Raw genomic sequence first — 18,718 nt, 5'->3', positions numbered from 1 at the left:
GACAGCAAGCATTCTTCAAAGACACATTTGCTGCAACAAACCCAGAGTACTCTAGGAGGAGGAATTCTCTCATTATTCTATTAGCTGATGTGGTCAAGGGAATTCATTTTGATTAGCTGCCTGAGCTCAGAAGGTAAGTAACTTGATTAAAGGCACAGAGCAGCAGTACTTAGATCTAAGCTCAGGTTTCTCTGCCTTCAGAGCCTATCCTCCTGTTCTGGTTCACACGCACCAGCTTAGCAGTCCTAAAGCCATCTCTTCAGCTTTTATGGTGTTTGACAGGGGGACAGGTCTTATGTTTTTCATTTTTCTAAATAAAGCCCAGGTTTGACTTCCTGATACCTGAAGTAGGGCAAGGAATACCCTTGATTCTTTTATCTCTTGTCTGTGTTTTATTTTTGGTATATCAAGAGATATATCACACAAAGTTTCTTTGCCCTTATGTTGTTTATTTGTATCATTATTACTGAAATTTTATTTGTACCATTGCCACTGGAATGGGTTTTATCATGGATCTTTATTTGTGCCCACATTTTACTGTGGCTCTTCCACCTGCAGCTTGGTCCCTTTTAAGACTAACATTTTTGTATCTAACAGTGGACATATCTTTCCAATGGGCTGTCATGACCATGATGTTAGTGTCACTGGATTTAAGAAAAATCTACTTAACTAAATGTGTTTTGTTATTTTTATTAGGTTATAGACTAGGAAACCGTGCCGTACCGTGTTGGAAAGCACACAAGCTCTGGCGTCAGATAGGTTTTGGTGTACATCTTAGGTCTTCTACTTACTAGTTACATGACTTTGAGACAATTACTTAGTATTTTAGTATATGTCCTTTAGTAAGACAATTACTTAGTATTTTAGTATATGATTAAGTTCCTAGAACTTAATCAATGGGCACGCAATCCTCTAACATTGTTAATTTTTTTTCCCTATGTGTTGTATGAATATGTATGAACTTCTTGAACTCTATCGGATCACAGAAATCTATTTAGGTTTTTGAGATGAATGAGTTAATCCACTTTCCCCTGGTGAAATGCTTCGTGTTGCTGATGAGTGGGGCCTTGAGAATGTTGTCATTTCCACTCAGTTCAGTTTATTTTCTCCAACCAACTAGGAGAAGCAACAGCAAACAGCACATTATTAGTCACTGTTGCTTTCCACCAAAATTCCAAACTAAAAATATATATTTTAAACTACATGTTTGCTCCTCTTAAAGAGTTGGATTATAAACTGTTAGAAATCAGGGACCATTAAACAACCATTTTCATTTGCAGTGGATTCAGAATATAATCATCTTTGAGTTTGGAAAAGATGTGTCCATGAATGCCAAGTAAAGTGCCTTGTGGTTAGTAAATGTGAAGCCTTTCCGGCTTTCTCCAGCCAGAATTAAATGCTGCTTCTGCCAAACTTGTGTAGCACTTTGCACCTGTAACTGGGGGAGGGAGGATTCCAATTTGAGCCTCAGGTATTCCATCAGTGGGCTTTAGGTATGTGTGGCCCGCTAGAATCTGTTTTCAGGAGAGACCATAGATCCTCCTGGGAGACTCTTCATCCTGAGGAAGGGGGTACCAGCCTCAGCGATCTCAACCAGAAATTGGAAGGGAGGAGTGATTCCAAGCATTGTGTGGAATTTATTTTCTTGGTCATTCATGACCTAAAGACCAGGCAAGGAGCAGGAGATGGGCAGGGAGGAAGTATGGGATGGTTGCGGGTAAATAGGGACTGTTAGTAAAAAATGGAAATGATCATTTCACTTTCAAAACACCTTAAGAACTCGGAGCAAAAGTGGCATGGCGTCGGTGCCATCTGGGAAGGTACCGTCTACATGAAGGCTGGATGGAGAAATGATACCCACTCATTCACAGAGCACAGCTAAACTTCAGCACCTCGAGTCCACCGGCACACAGGCAGCAGGAGCGCCCAGGAAAGCTGAGGTGGCCAGCAAAAGTGGCAGTCGTCACTTAAAGAAATAGCTCTTCAGCAGGCCGAGCGAGCAGGGAGGCCACTTCTCATAGCTTAGCAGGCAGCAAAGCACCACTAATCAGTTGGTGCCGTGGGAGGTGGACAGCACATGAGAGGAAAGGGTTTGTGCTATGAATTCTTATCTGCAGGCTCACCCTCAAATCTGCCCCAGGACTTCTGTAAATCCCAGCAGGGAGAACCCAGCGAAGGCCTTGGGGCTGGCATTACAGATGGCAGTCCATCAAATACATGCTATAGCCAGCAAAATCCGAGCTCTGTGAGAACGCATGCACACTCAGGAAGTGGCTATGCAGTAGATCACTCAGCTCTCAGCTTTGAAAAGGCAGCCGTGTGGGTGGGTAGGAAGAGGGTGGTCCGGGGAAGTCCGGAGAAGAGATTAAACAGAGGGTGGTGAGGAGGAAAAGGTGCTGCATCATAGAACCTTTTAGGAGCAAACCATTTCTTTAAGTAAAGTTTAAAGTAATCATTCTGTCAGTATTTCTCAGCCTTGAGTAGCATACTGAATGCTTTTAAAGAATATGGTGCTTGAATATATACAAATATAAACCAGGTCTAAACTACACGCGGTCACACTTCTATATAACCAGCAACAAAGAATGTACAAGTACAAAAAACACCTCCACATTAAGTAGAATTTAAACTAATGATATTAACTAATGGGGTGAATGATTTTGTGTTGCTTAAATTAAGATCACTGCGCCAGGCAAACACGTGGTGTAGATGGAACCACACGGGAGGAGAAACAAGCTGTCAGCGAGAGAGAATTGTTCTGTGCACAAATGATTTGCTGATGGTTTCCTGTGAACCTGTGTGGCTCTCTAACATTATTACATCACAGCATGGATTTTCTGAAAATCCTTGAGACCCGGGACAAAGTGTCTGCTCATAAAATCTTTCACTTTGCCACGTGCACTGGGCTTGGGGGTGAGGAGTGAGGGCCAGGGAGCTGCTGCTGTCCCCACTGCTCATGCAGAATTCATCCTGGTGCTCTAAGTCAGGAGGGTGTGTTGTCAGGCCCTCGCTATCCCTTGCAACATTCAGAATTTGCAAAGGATTTTACCATCTGCTTTTTCTGTGTCCTGATGTCACACAGAACAGAGTATGTAAGACTATTCTCACCCTCAAACTTTTCCCTTTTAAGGGGATGCACACTTGTCCAATTTTAGGGATAAAACAGCTCTTCTTCTTTGCTCCTGTTCTGTCTTTTCCTGAAGAATGACAAGAGTCTGTATCAGAAGATGGTTTCCAAGATCCCTGGCTTGGGGTGTGAGGGGCCAGCTGAGCAGGCATCTTTGCTTTTTCGTATTTGGCTGTTTCTGGCTGCGGAGGTGGTGCCAGACTTCAAGAACCACAGGCTCGAGGTGCAGATGGCCGTTTGCCTCCCTGCCCTAGACAGAGCTGTTCTTCCTCTCTCCCTCCCTCTTCCAACCTGCCTCTGAATGCCTGGTGCTCGGTGACACTGCTGCCACTTCCACTCACAGCTGCCACTCTGGCAACTTCTTCAGTTGTTCTCTGCTGGTCATTGTCCTCATATCTTTGCTTTTCTTCTTTCTTATATTTTCATCAATGTTTCTCATCTCAAGAATTCAATTTATGTAAGTTCACCATGGTCTTCTTCTGGGATGCTATAGCAAAATGCCATACACTGGGTGGCTTATACACAACAGAAATTTATTGCTCACAGCCCCAGAGGCTGGGAAGTCCAAGATCTAGGTGTGGGCAGATTGAGTATCTGGCGAGGGCCCACTTTCTGGCTCATAGAAGGCATCTTCTTGCTGTGTCCTCCCATGGAGGAAGGGAAGAACTGTAGTCTTTTCAGCTCCTGATAAGGGCACTAATCCTGTTCATGAGGACTCTACTCTCATGACTTAATCATCTCCCAAAGTTCCCACCTCTTAACACCACCACTTGGGGAGCTAGGTTTCAATATAGGAATTTTGGGCAAACATTCAGACTGTAGCCACCGTCCAATCAGAATGTTCCTTTTTCTTTGTTCTCAGTGGCTAACAAATGAGGCACGGCCTATCAGGGGTATTGTGGGAGCATTCAGCTCTTGCTTAGAGCAGTGCAAGAACAGGACAAGCTGTCAGAGGATCAGGGCTGACTCAGCCCTTGCAAGCTCTGTGACAATGGTGCTGGAAGGTGCTGGTGTTGGTAGCTTCTCCCAGAGGAAACTGTGCCTCCATGCTCTGTTCAAATGCAGGCACAAAGTCACAGCAACCTTCCTGGAGCACATGGGGAGATCATCAAACAGCATCTCTCATCTCTCGGGCTCCCTTCATGGCTGTTTTTTTGTTGTCGTTGGCAGAACCCTCCTCCAGCAGCTCCAGAAGCTACAGACTTTGGTGATGGGCAAGGTTTCTCGTACCTGCAAGCTAGCTGGCACGCAGACTGGCACCTGCCTCATGGTGAGTTCCCCAGAGGGACAGCACAGTCACTGCCCCTGGCCCAGGTGCCTGTCTCCAGTCTCAAGTGCTGTGCGGTTGGAGAAACCACACAGCTCACTCAACCTGAGCTGTTCCTCTGTAGGACACTCCAATGATGTGACCTGTGGGCGCCACCTGCTGGCCCAACCGAGAGGAGTCTTTCTCCCCAGCTGTCCATGTGTTGCAGGTCTCAAGCTTTGCCCTGTGGAGTCTGGAATCCACAGCTCCCCATGTTTTCTCCTGCCACTCCAGGTCGTTGTGCTGTGCTTTGCCGTGGCATTTGGCAGCTTCTTTCAGGGCTACGGGCCTTATCCCTCTGCCACCAAGATGGCTCTGCCCAGCCAGCATTCCATGCCGGAGCCGTACACAGCCTCCGTCGGTAAGACAGCGCTCAGCAACTTGGGAAGTGTCTTGTTTTGTTTCTTTAGAGCTGGGTTTCTCACTTTTCCAAATGTAATCTTATGTGAAAATCCAATTTTTAAAAAGTGGTAAACATAGAACTTCTCCACTGGAAGGGGAAGGAAGAGATGTGGGGTTTCCGTGCCCGGCTGCTGCCTGCCCCTGGGGCCCCTCACCCACTGGGCTCAGGCATCACTGGGAACTCTCCAGAGCTTGACAGAGCCCAGTGTGCAAACTGCATTTCTAGACTGTGTTCCCAGATACATCCCGACATTCCCTCTGTGAGTTTTGGTCAGGGGGAGGAAAGTAGACGAGGCTGGGGGGAAAGAGGGTTAAGCTTTCTATGACATTTTAAGAAAATCTTGGTATTTCTGCCTCCACTGAGTGGAACTGCATGTGACCATAGTAAGAGTTTATAAAATGAAATTAAAGAATCGGTCTGTCTTACAAAACATTATGCCCAAGACTTAGAGAATTTGAATATTCAGGTGTTAGATAAGAAGTATAGGATATTCTCACCTAGATCAGTTACCTAAGTATGCAGGAAACAAATGGGTGGTGAGTAAGGAATACATATGTGAATGCACATGTCCGCTAATAAGAACAAACATGGAGTTAGGGGGTGTGGTAGTCTCCCCTTATCCAAGGTTTCACTTTCTGTGGTTTCAGTTACCTGTGGTCAGCCAAGGTCCAAAAATAGGTGTGCACAGTGCAACAAGAAATTTTGAGAGAGAGACCACATTTGTATTAATATAAGGTTTATTACACAATATTATTAGAATTATTTATTTTATTATTTATTGTTGATTGCTTATTGTACGTAATTCATAAACTAGATTTTATCATAGGTATGGATGTATAGGAAAAACCATTGTATAAATAGGGCTCGGTACTATCCGAGTTTCAGGCATCCACTGGAGGCCTTGGAACACATCCAAGGACAAGGGGGGACCACTGTATTGGATTTAGGGTAGGGACTATTTTGCCATTCTGAAATGTCCGTGGTCTTTACCAGCAGGTGTATCCTTGCCAGGTATATGACAGAAGTGCTAGCATTCCAATCAAATAATTTCAGTGGCCTGTTGGGAAATTCTTTTTTCCCCAAGGGAAGATATCTCCAAATTTAATTGGAAGGCAATGAGAGCATAGTTTCTATGTTGTATAAAAGTGCTACAGAGCCATCTAGCTGTGTGACTATCCTATAAAACAAAAGAGACTGTCTCCGTCCTTTGATTTATGGCTTTGGCTTTGTGTCTTTTCTCCAGTTTTTAAGTGAAAATGCCCTGCACCTCATCTCCCTGCAAGACCCACTCACTGGGGATGCTTTCTTTTAGCTGGGTCTGGACATCGCCAAGTATTTGACTACCATTCCCAAGAATTATTTTCCCTAGATGGTTATGGGTGGGGAGGAGGGGGGAGTTTTATTTCCAAAGCAGTGGGGGTGGTAGTTTGCTTGGTGTTTATTTGCTTTTCTATTGTTCTTCCAGCACTGTATAATTGGTATAATTTTTTAATGTACAAACTCTGAAACCCTGAAGCTTTTATAGAATGCCAAGTTGGCATCTTCAGTTCTGGGCAATTAGAACACACACCTTGTCATCAGCCACCAGCCCTGAGCGTCTGCAGTGAGAGGACGTGGGGGACCACTGTGGTCCTTTGCTAATGCCTTGTTACCTTGCTCTGTTCTCAGTGAGATCCAGGAACCTGCTGATCTACGAAGAACATTCTCCCCCAGAGGAGCCAGCCGGCCCGTCCTCAGCTGGGGAGCTTGGGCCCTGGGATAGAGGCTCTTCCCTGCTCAGGGTGTCAGGGCTGGAGTCCAGGCCGGATGTGGATCTTCCCCATTTCATTATCTCGAATGAGACCAGCCTGGAGAAGTCAGTGCTTTTGGAGCTGCAGCAGCACCTGTGAGTCATATAGATACAGATTCAATTCCTTTAGTGCACTGATGGTGGCTCATGAGTCAGCAACTTGGAATGTAGTGTACAGGCTCTCCCAGAGGCCTAGTCCAGTCCGCCTTCTCAGGATCTATTTCCAAGACCTGGTACTGAGGAGAGTCTGTTGCTGGCCAACAGCTGCCCTGATCAGAGATGGGGAAAGACCCGGCATGAGCTCCCTCACGCCTGCTGCCTCAGTGGAAAGCTGACAATGGTGGCAGCAAGGAGTGGGGGAAGGGCTTCTCCCACCATCTCCATCCTCCCCTCCGAGCCACACGCGTGAACATACAGCCCAGGCAACAGCAGCGTGCTTGCTATGCAAATGCAGTGTCAAGACACGTTCTCTAGATTCCTCCCAACTAGAGAGTAAATATACATTATGCTACATGTCAATATGCATTTATGATTTATATGTAAATACATGTGTTAATTATAACAATGCACTTATATATTTATATTGAAGGTCCACTGCCTCGCAGAAATGAGACTGTTCTAGTGTAAGTGGGAAAGATTTTGGTTCAGATTCTTTAGCTTTCTTCCCCTAACCCTGCAGGGGAAGCGTCATAATTACATACTTCTACACGTGTACATTCTACGTGTATATTTAGCATTTGCTAGTGCTTACTCATTTCTGCGAGGCAGTGGAGCACAGACCAGCTAAATCCCCAGCCACAACCCATGTAAGCAGGAGTGTGCACGTGGCCACGCCGTCCCGTGCTGACCGGCACACCCAGGGACCTCCCCCACCACCATAACTAGACCTTGTAGTCACATGAGCCCTTAAGTTTCCAAAAGGATTTCCCCATAACTCTCCAACAGAAACAACTCATGGAGAATTGGAGCCAAATAGCACTTTACAGGTGTGATGCAGGTTGAGTGTCTTTTATCCAAAATGCTTGGGACCAGAAGTGTTTCAGATTTTGGATTTTTTTGGATTTCCAAATACATTATACTTATCAGTTAAGCACCCCTAATCCAAAAATCTAAAATGCTTCAGTGAGCATTTCCTTTGTCCTATTGGCACTTAAAAAGTTTTCGATTCATTTCAGATTTTGGATTTTTGGATTGACAGTGCTCAACTGGTATCATATAAATTCTTTTAACTACCCCAGATGGTGAGGCAGTATTACAGAAAAAGTCCGAAACTGCCACTGGAAACTACAGAAGACTGAGCTGTTTGACACATGACACAAGTTTCTCTCCTGTTAGCTCAGTTTTTCATGGCCCCCTTCCAATCCCACTTATTCTGTGATGTCTCCCAAATAACAAAGCCTCCCAGCTCTCCTCCGAATGCCTAGAGACTTTCTAGGTTGCTATGTAGCTTAATAACATATTTATTTTTTGCTATAGATTTATTGTTATTTCAAATTAGTTCATTGTTAAAAATCCTTGTCTGGATTATTAACTCTTCTAGACCAGAGATCAGCTCTCATCCTTTTATTTCCTCCTTCCCAGAGTTTAGCATGGGGCTAAACATGCTTAGTCAATACAACAATTTAATGCAATGCATAAGAAATCGGTAGCAAGGCACCGTGTCATCCTTCACTGTCATCCTTCACGTTGTGGTGCCTCCTCTGGGTGGGGGCAAAGGTGGGAATGTGGAAGAGTGGACAGGCTGGCAGTGGGGGATCTGGGGGACAGAGAACTGCTCCTAGGAGGGAAAAGGACAAGAAACATGCCTGGGCCAGCCCACCGAGTTGCAGTCATCCAGTGATTGTATCACACTACAAAGCACAAGAATTGTAGTTAACAGTTGGTGGCTAATACTTGTTTTTCCTTTCAATGCCTTCACAGGGTCAGCGCCAAACTGGAGGGGAATGAAACACTAAAAGTTGTAGAACTCGACAGAAGAGTGAACACCACCTTCTAAAGAGGTTCTCTGCCCCCCTTGCCCCAACTCTACTCTTACATCCTCAAACCACCTTTGTCATAAGCTTTTCCTCTTTGCCACTGGATCTTGACGAAGACATGGACTAGCGTTAGTGGCTTCAGATGGGAGGCCAGCCTGGGATTCCCCTGCAGTGAGAGAGCACCTTCCCCGCAGTCCGCCCCCTCCGTGCAGGCGGGAGCCTGTGTCCCTCCCTTCCTTGATCTTACTGCCATAGGAAATTATTTTAGGGGTGGGGGTGGGACAAGCAGGCTTGTTTCCACCAGCAGTGCCAAAGAGATGCTGCCTGATGCGCACCTGTGAGGTGCGCCCCCTCTTTGAAGAAGAAATGACTCTTATTCAATCTAGACCCCAGACGCTAGCCACAGAAATGCCACAACGATGCCTGTCGGGATTTGGCAAAGCACTGACTCATGTCCTCCCTTGCTCACGGCGGGGTGTGCGGTGGGAACGCACCTGACGGCGGCCCTCCGGCCACTCTGCCCCCTGGGAGCCCTCGCCGGATGGTCCCCCCACCGGCACCGGCAGGCGAGGGCTCCCCTTCATGTTCTCAGGCCGCAAGTGCAATGCCTGAAGCGATCAGGCTTTTCTACTCCAGGCGAACCTGCCCCATCTCGTTGCTTGTAGGACCTCCATAACCTGGTCCCCACACACCCATAGCTCCGCCTCCCCAGCTTCTCCTCCCCGTGTGTAAATAGTATTTATTAGCTCGCCGAGGCTTCTCGCTAGCAGTCACACTGGAGAGATTCCAGGCCTCCCTTCATGCCAGCAAAGCCTTCTGCTGGCCTTTGAAGCTAGGAGGGCACCCTAGGATCTGGGATCCCCGATCTTTCCAGAAAATGTTTTGTTTCCTTTCTTTTCTTTTTTTTCCTCTTTTACTGGAGGCTTGTAAAATAATTACTATGGAGAAATCCCCTGGGGCATGTGTCTGCCTCTAGGACGAGCTCAGAGGGAGCTAGAGCAATGCCTTGCTCGGTCCGTGGCTCTGTGGCCAAATGCTTTCTCTATCCTGTTTCCACGGCAGAGAAGTGAAGCCCTGTCCCTGACGACAGGCATGTTGGACAATGACATGCATGTCAGACGACCTTGCTGGCTTGTCTTTCCACACCTGCCCGGCCTCCTCCTCCCTCTGCACTTCACTCTGTCCCTCTCTTCCCTGGCCTCAACACGGGGCCAAGTAGGTGACATTTGTGTGTCCACATTCTGACCTTTTATAGTCATGTTTGGCTACTTTGCAGCTCACCCAAAGAAATACAACCTAACCCCCAACCTACCTTTATTTTTTTTTTAATGATTAAAAGTAACTTTTGTAGTTTAAAACAATCTTTCCTCTTTCTTACAAATTAAGAAATGGAAATAGCTTTTTTTTATTGTATAATGTAGAACACCCTCTCCTCTTAAATATTTTTTCTAGCTTATAAAAGCTTTTGTTTAGGAAATGTGCTTATATTTTGTATTTTATTTTTAGTAGCAGCTGAAATGTTTTTAGTTTTAGCTCTATTCTCTCTCTTCCCTCCCTCCTCCTCCTCTTCCTCCCTCCCTCTCATGTCATCTACATTGTCATTGGAGCCTGTACTTACAGGGATTAAGTCCACACCTGGCCTTCCATTCCACATCAGATACAGGATTTGGTGTCATTAACATTTGTCGTCATACCTCATAAGTGGATCCCTGCTTTGTCTACCTATGTCCATTTGGGGCTCACTGTGAGCGATTCCTTGCTCTCCCTACTGTGATGGGGAGGTTTCCAGACTGGGAGATGGCCAAGTTCATCTTCTTGCTGTGTATGAAAGCTGGATTGGGACCGCCATGGTCCTGGCAGCCCTGCTGTCTGGATGGTTCTCGGCATCCCTTGCATTGGCCAGAGCAAGCGGAGCCCGGGCTGTGCAGGAGGAGGGCCTGCTAGCCGGCTGTGCTGCCTCTCTCTGTGCTCCACTCTGCAACTTCAGATCCTCCTGGGCCAGCCTGGTGTCTGGTAACTGTGGGCCATTGCTGTGACCCTCTCTTTTAAAATGTCATGTCATTATCAGGCATAGGCACCCTGTGGGGCCCTAAGGTGAAAAGACAGGATTAACTCAAGTAATGTTTGGGCGGTGGGAGAGGAAAGGTTTCATATTTAAGGGCAGAAGTGAGAGAATGGGCCAGCCCATGCATCTGCCACAGCTGAGCCAGATTGAGTTTTTAAGTCTCCCAGATATAGCCAGAGTAGAAAACCTGCTCTTCTCAATGAGGAGGGAGAAGAAAAAGGAAACTTCTAGGCCTTGTCCTTAGGGCTTTGAGGATTTTCATTTCCCTTCCACTCTACTCACCCTTGCTTGCTATCACTGTCTCCAGACCTCTGATCAGTAGGATTCTTTCTGGGAAACTGTCCTTCTAGAGCAGAATCTATATCTAGAGACATGGGACATTAGCCAGAGGGCTCAGATGGCCCTTTTAAGGGAATTCCAAGAACCAACATTGCTGCTCTTCGAGAAAAACCTCTGCCCTCCACTCCTTGCTTGAGTGAGTAAAGGGAACTAACAGTTGTTCCTTTAGGACAGAAATGAGGTCAAGAGGACACAAAAGGGTTGGATAACACCAGATTTGTTCCAGATAATTAATGGATGTGTGCACATTTTCTGTTCAAGAGTTAAGCCCAGAATACCAGTGGATTTTTTTTGCCACTGAGTAGCCCCATTAATTAGTCATTAATTCATGTCAGCTCTGAAGATTTCAAATAGTGGCAGGCATTGGTGACTGAATTTATGTTTTAGTAAATATGACACTGTTAGAGCAACTAGAACCCATAAAGAATAAATCTGTTATATTTCTCATCATGTAAACAAGTTTTCCTCTTCCCTCTGATTACTCTAGAAAAGGAAATGTCTTGCAAAGCTTCAGAGAAAAACTAATTTTTCGCTGGATGAGACCTGAGTGGCCCTGACCCCCCAGCATGGTTCTTTTCACAGCTCTTGGCTTTGCACTTAAAAAGGGATATTGTAAATGAAAGGCCTCAGTGCCAATTTTAAGAAAGAATTTCTGTGAAGTGTTAGGACTCTGGAGTCTAGCTCACATAAAGAGAGTGTTATATAAAAATCTGACAGCTGAACTAGGTGCTCCTTTTTGGCAGGGGGTAGGGATGAGAGTTGACACCAATATAGGCAAAATTAGATAAGGTTTTGGTTAATATAAATGATTTTGATTTGGAGACCTCATTTGTAGATTGTGAAAGCAGCTTTTAGTTCACATATTTACAAACCAACCATAAATGCCATTTTTTCCTTCCTAAATCTCTCGATTCAGCTTGGATGCCAAAAGGTAGCTGTGAATCTTATGTGCCCATAAAGTGGGAGTGTTGAGTTGATTCTTCTGTATTCTGGCAGTGAGTCAGTGTCTGGGATTTTTGTCATAAGTGTTTTATTAAAATGCTTTTTCAGCATTTCACGGCCCCTCGCTCCCATGCCCTCAGACCAAGCAAAAGCATAAAGGCACAATCAGAGGCCTCTCCAGCCTCTCTGAACCATGTGTCCTATCGGGTGTGACTTCGAGCATAACTCAGAAAGTGAGACATCCCATCCCCGTTGAGGGCTGGACTGTCCCTGCTGGTCCTGCCAGCACGGGAGACTGGAGGTGCAAGAGGAGTCTTTTTATCTCCCCCTTGTCTGCCACGAGTTCCTAATTTGGCTCTGTTGAGTCCAGTCATTAAGACACCTGAATTAAAAACACCAGCACTTCTACTTGCTGGGCTGGCAGGACCTGCAAAGCCATTGGCAGGTAGTGTCCTAGTGAGAGTCATTTTATTAATATGTAACCGCTTTCAGCTGAGGCAATTAGTAGACATGTGATAGGATAAGCCCTGCTGGGAGGGCAGTGACAGGAGAGAGTAGGGGGGCCATGGAATGGGGCTGTGAAGGTTCCAGAGACAGTTTTAGATTTTTCATGTATTCATTCATTCACTCCTAGAATTTTTCAGTTATAAGGAAGAATCCCGCCTGAGGCCCTGGGGAACATTGAGGAATAGGAGAGACTAGGGAAGCTTGATTAACAATAGTTAACTCAGAAGACTCAAGTGCCAGCAAGGTGTCTCTCTCCCTCTGTCTGTTTCTCTCTCTCTATCTGACACACACACACACACACACACACACACACATTCCTCCCTTGTCTTAGATACTCATTTGTGCCTTAAATGTGCCTTGTATATGAATCCAGGATGACTGAGCAATCCCTTGTCCCTGGGAGATTTTCTGTAGAGCCTTTTGGTATTAGATTGCAGTGAGCATGTGTGGGAGGGGGAAGAACTTTTTTCAAAGCCTCAAAAATGGTTTTCTAAAAGTGAGCCACTATCCGATTTGCTCATCAGGAGAAAAGAAATAGGGTTATGCCCATTAGGAAAATCCCATTTCACAGGGGTGCAATTACGTCAAAAAATGGCCAGCTAGGGTTGAGGGGATTATAAATCCTCATAGCAGAACATTTTCTCAGGGCACAGGTTCCTGGCCCATTTGAGGGTTAATGTTCCATGCCTCTGTGGCCAAAGGGTCAGCACTTACCACAGGAAAAATCTAGGAGGTGTTTTGTTATTTTGGGCAACATAAAATTCAAGAATGCTTTATTTTGTCATGGTTTCTAGAAAGAAGGGAAATAGTATTTCTTAAGTGCTTACTAAGGTATTGGGTGCTGGGTAAGTTTAAAGTCAATTTTATAGATACAGAAAACAAGAGTGACAATTTACTAGGAGATGGATAACAAACTAAGTAATATAGGAAGTACACCAATTTGGGATTAGATTGAGCACATTTCTTTCTGAACACATTGTAAGCTTTTGAGGTTCTCTGGGCAGGAATCACAGCCTCTGCCCCTGCGATGGTCCTGCTGTGCAATGTTCATTTCTTCACCCTGTGCTGGCGCTATCCACCAGATGTCCATCTCCTGTCTTTGTTCCAATCTTCTGTGAGCTCCAGCTAGCCAGCTTTACGACATCTGGGAAAACGGGAACCGGGGGTTTGAGCTCTGTTTCTCTGTTCCCATCCTTTGTTCACCAGCTGGGTGAGAACATGAACTTTTTGCACCAGGGACCAACAGCCTACACTACTTAGAAAATCTCCCTTTTAGATAAAATGCTTTCTGAGTCTATAAAAAATGCCAGCACTCTTTGACAAACTGTGAGTGACCCTTTTTAAAACAACGCTGAGTGGACCCTGGGCTATAATCAACAGTGAGCCTGAAGTCTATGCTGACAGCTGGGCTCGCTTCTCTTTTGTAACAGGTCACATAGACCAGCAGCGTTTAAATCTAAATACATTGTGAGTCTATTATCTGTCCTAGTGCATTGTTTTTTATGGCTTTTATTCTTTATCATAGCTAAGTAAATACCAAAAATAAATGATTTATAGGATACTTGTACTTAGTTTGAAAAAAATTGAAATTGTTATGCTTTTGTATTTCCATTTCTTGCAAATAAATATTTTTCTTAAATAGTAAAATGTTGCCCAGTCTTTAAAACCCTGGTAATCTGGTTTTAAAAGCATTTTGCTTTTTATGATCATGAGTTTGTGTATATGTGTCTACCCATTCTTTCCTGGTTATCTAGTGGAACTGAAAGGAGAGCCTCAAACCAGCAATTGCTATGCTGTATAGCACTGAATCCAAGACTTAGTTGGAGAAATATTGAGAAATGTAATTGTTTTTTCAGGCAGTCACAGGAAGAAAAACAGTATTCTCTAGAGATGTATGCAGCCTGACTGCTATTTTCGTTGTCTCCTCCAACTATGCCCTAACTAGATTTCAAAAGTCTACGGATTTGATTTTGTTTTTCCCATCTCTGGATGCTTGCAAAAGATCCTTTGGACCTGAGCCAGCGAAGAATGATCCTTCTTCACATGAACAGTTGCAGAGGATGTCTAACAGAGATTCGTGCTCCAGAAATTCTGATGAATTGGTTGATAAAGGTCAATGCACTCAAGCAGAATAATCTTCATTCCATTGCAATGTCTGGATCCAAATGTAACTTTCTCCACTCAGAGAGAGTGGGGGCTTCATTTAGTCTCAAAAAGAGTACCTCGGGATGTTAGAGGCTAAGGCCATGGACTGTGCTTACCTGGAAAAAAACAAAAGTTTTTCTTTTTTCCTTAGCAGCATGCCTAACCCTGCTTTGGCGTTGAGTATGCATTAATTTGCTGCATCCTTTCCCCTCTGAGCACCTTGACTTCTCTTTTTCTGTTCCTACATAAGGAGTCTTTCCCTGCAGAGGCTTTTAGTAACTTGTCCCCCTCTTTTTTATACGGGGAGCTTCGTATGGAAGACTCCTTCGAACGTGCTGATATCTTTCAAGTGATGGTGGGTGGGGAGCAAATACTGATTTTAGAATGTTCTATATTAATCATGCCTTTCCATTTTCTGTATTTCTCCTTTCTCCTCTCCTCTTCCCTCCCCTCCCCTCCCCTCCTTTCTCCTCTCCTCTCCTCTCCTCTCCTCTCCTCTCCTCTCCTCTCCTCTCCTCTCCTCTCCTCTCCTCTCCTCTCCTCTCCTCTCCTCTCCTCTCCTCTCCTCTCCTCTCCTCTCCTCTCCTCTCCTCTCCTCTCCTCTCCTCTCCTCTCCTCTCCTCTCCTCTCCTCTCCTCGACAGGGTCTCTCTCTGTCATCCAGTCTAGAGCACAGTGGTGTCATTATAGCTCACAGCAACCTCAAACTCCCTGGGGCTCAAGAGATCCTCCTGCCTCAGCCTCCCGAGTAGCTGGGACTATAGGGGGACATCACCATGTCTCACTAATTTCCCAGCTAAGTGTTCTATTTTCTGTAGAGACGGGGTCTGACTCTTACTCAGTCTGGTCTTGAACTCCTGGCCTCAAACGATCTTCCTGCCTCTGCCTCGGCGTTCCAGAGTGCTAGGATTACAGGTGTGAGCCATTTTCTGTGTTCCTAATGTTTTGATGTCTAGGGCCTTGCTGACCCTGGAAGGACTGCCCCTGCCAGAGCTAGCCAATTCCAGCCAACAAGCACACCTTTCATATGCAAATCAACCGATCCAGAGCCCATATGCCTGCCACCACCTTTGTGGTCTCTCACAGAGCTATCACACTCTGGGTGACTGTCCCCTGCCTTAGTCACCCCAGGCCAGGTATCAGACAACTAGAGATAGTCCCTAACCCCAGAGCCTGCTGCAGTTAATCAAACTAGCCAATCCTAAGCCTGCTCACCCTGCCTCACCTGTTTCTTCCTGCATAAACCACAATAAAGGCTCATGTCCAGTTTCCCCCTTGCTCCTCCTGCTTCTTGACACCATGGTGGTTCATGTGGCCTTGCATGCTGTGGCAAGACTCCACCCCCCAGCCTGGGAACCGTGAGTCACAAGCTCTCTCTCCTTTTCAAAGGCTGCCTTCGCCCCCTCTGCTGGCCTCATCATACCTGAATAATAATACTGTAAACCTACACTTCGACATACATTTCTTGGGCATTGACATACCACATCAGAGGCTGATTCCACACTCATGGGCATCTGGGCTTTCACAGATGGGCCAACTGTGATTTGGGTTAATATAATACAGATTTATTATATCATTTAACACCAGGCGTCACTTTTTTTCCAGAGACGAAAAATGAGACCTACAGAGAGTAGTGTGGCTTGTTCATGGGAAAGGAAAGCAGGTGCCTAAAGTCCTGGCCCTATGCTCAGGTTCCAGGTTAAGTCACACCTGATACCTCTGAGAATGAGAGCCACAGAGGCAAGGAAACATTGGGACATAGTTGGGGAAAAAGCATATGGGGTTCAGGAGATAGCGGTGTATGGGTTCTTGCACTAGATACACCACTAACTTGCTGGCCTTGAGGGAGAAGGAGACACTTAATGAGTGCCTACTGTGTACCAGGTGGTTTTCATCTATTATCTATGATCTTATTTAATTCCTCCAAAAAATGTATTGTTTTTGGAGGCTATGTAATTACCCTCCTTCATAGTGGGGAAAACGGGTTCAAATAGACTAAGAAAGTTACTCAAGGCTGTACAGCAAATCAGCTGCAGATGAGAGGTTTGCGTCCTAGGCTGACTCCAAGTCCATTTTCTATGAACTATGTTCTGCTGGGTTTTAGGGCTTGAAGATTTGTACTTCTAAAAATAAAGGAGTTAGCCTAGAACAGAGGTTGCAAGCCCTCAGCTCATGCACAGATGTTTCTGGTTTGGTCTCATGATGTTTCAAACATTTTAAAATTATAGGTTAATCTTCCAACATGTGAACTTTTTCATAAACCTCCAGATTTCCATCTTCTCTTGAAAGACTGGGAGACTCAGCAACTTCAGGAGCTGGGTGGTAGTGGCTGCTTAGATGGTGTAGTCACTTCTGGTGGCCACATTTTCCTATGTTTAAGCTGGCTCACTCATTCATGGTACTTACCTGGTCCTCTGTCATCTGAATTCCCTGCCCCTGGACTAGTTGGTGGCTGACTTTCTAGGAGTCACAGGAAAGGGAATAAAAGAGATGATCCTGTATTGGTGGTGGGACTAAGAGGTAGGGAGAGTGGTTAGTTTCATCCTGAGAAAGGAAATGCAAGGCCTGAGCAGGAAGGCACCAGAGCTTTGAGCTGTGGAAGGATCTGCACACTGATTGTACCTCTTTTTGCTATATGAAAAAAGTTTGCAATCTGGGGTCTGTTCTTTCTACTCCCGGAGATAAATCTTCACTAATCTCAAACATTATATTAAAAAATCTTAATGATGCCACTTTGTATAAGAACTGGTGCCTCATATCAAGCCTGTTGGCATGTTATTTATCATCCGCGACCCTCCGATGGAATTCTGTTTATTCGTGAAGTGAACTTGCTTTGCAAGATGCCAATGCCATGCTCCTCTTTTTCTCAGGATTCTCAGGGGTGAGTTCTAACCCCTGGATTAGAGGATTTGAGACACTCTCAAAGGCACCTGCCTATACAGAGAGGGAAGAAGGAGGAAGGCGGCTCATCTCAGTCATTTCCTACAAAACAGCCCAAGTCACTATTTGAAAGTCTGATTCGACTCAATCCGTCATCATTGGATGGGGCTGGGCAGGTTGCACCAGTTGATGTTGCCTTCCAATGAGCACAGCTGTTGCTAGATATTTTGGCAATTTTAAAGAAGAGTTCTGGCCCCATGAGGAGCCCATGTGTTCTCCTCCTCCCTCTATGCTGTTGTTTTTAGATGGAGGGACAAAAATATCCATTGAGGAATACCACGAACGCTGCCAGGGAGGCTGTTGTGCTGTTCTCCGAGAAGTCTGTTTCAAAATGTTTAATGTTTCTTAAGTGAAAAGAATTTGGGAATAGGGGCTGCCAGCGAGTTCATAATAACTAACGTCCCCCCCAGCATCACTGCAAAACAGATGGCAAGCTGACTCTCCTAATGAGTGCATGAGGGCTTCCACGTGACTGGGCTAGTTCAAAGGAAAAACCTCCTCAAAAAGAAAAATTGTAAATGAGATCTCTGGGACAGAAAAGGGACGAACCCTCAATCCCCAAAAGTGTTTCCTTTCTTGGGTTAGTTATCGTTTAAATGCTTTCCATGGCCGATACAGCTTTTTATAATGATTTGAGATCATTTACATTGTAGATGAATAAAGAAAAGAAAATACAGTTAAGATGATATTCACAATATTGCACAAACAATTCCATGTGGCCGTACTCCAGGGGCAGCACTTGACAGGGGATCTAAGTTGAGCTCGGAGGGGCGCTGCAGAGAAAGTCACAGCCAGGGAGTGCCATTTATGGTATAATCAGGGAACAGAAAGAGGTAAACAGAGTGCTGTTGGGACCAATGATGAAATTCTACAATATAATCAACTGAAAAATGTTATTGCAGTGATATTGTGCATAGCTTAAAAAATTAGAGTCCTAAAAAGCTTTATTGAAAAATAGTGATCCATTGTTCTATTGCTTTTCACAAGTCCTACTGCTTGGAAGTAACCAATTTCAATTTCTTCTCACATTTACCTCTATATTTCAATAATGCGCTTAGGCTGCTAATACCTGATATATCAATTTCAGACATTTACTATTAGCTTTTTCTTATAATATGTAAGAACTTGAGCACCTCCAACACACACACACCCACGCTTCTCTGTTCTCATTTTCCCAATA

General features: G+C 45.1%; 1 protein-coding gene across 1 annotated transcript in view; it reads left to right on the top strand.

The window, feature by feature from the left end:
• CREB3L2 (cAMP responsive element binding protein 3 like 2) overlaps positions 1-14,101 on the top strand; it is a 116,635-nt gene extending 102,534 nt beyond the window's left edge. Inside the window, exons 9-12 of the mRNA XM_076006639.1 lie at positions 4,298-4,397; positions 4,668-4,794; positions 6,505-6,721; positions 8,546-14,101. Coding sequence (XP_075862754.1) covers positions 4,298-4,397; positions 4,668-4,794; positions 6,505-6,721; positions 8,546-8,621 — 520 coding nt within the window. The 3' untranslated portion in view covers positions 8,622-14,101. The remainder of the gene's footprint in view (positions 1-4,297; positions 4,398-4,667; positions 4,795-6,504; positions 6,722-8,545) is intronic.
• Positions 14,102-18,718: the final 4,617 nt, after the last annotated feature.

Source organism: Microcebus murinus, chromosome 9 (assembly GCF_040939455.1).
Source record: "Microcebus murinus isolate Inina chromosome 9, M.murinus_Inina_mat1.0, whole genome shotgun sequence".
In the NCBI taxonomy this organism is placed as follows: domain Eukaryota; kingdom Metazoa; phylum Chordata; class Mammalia; order Primates; family Cheirogaleidae; genus Microcebus; species Microcebus murinus.
The sequence above is the reverse complement of the archived record's forward strand: the minus strand, read 5'-3'. Positions and strand labels throughout refer to the sequence as shown.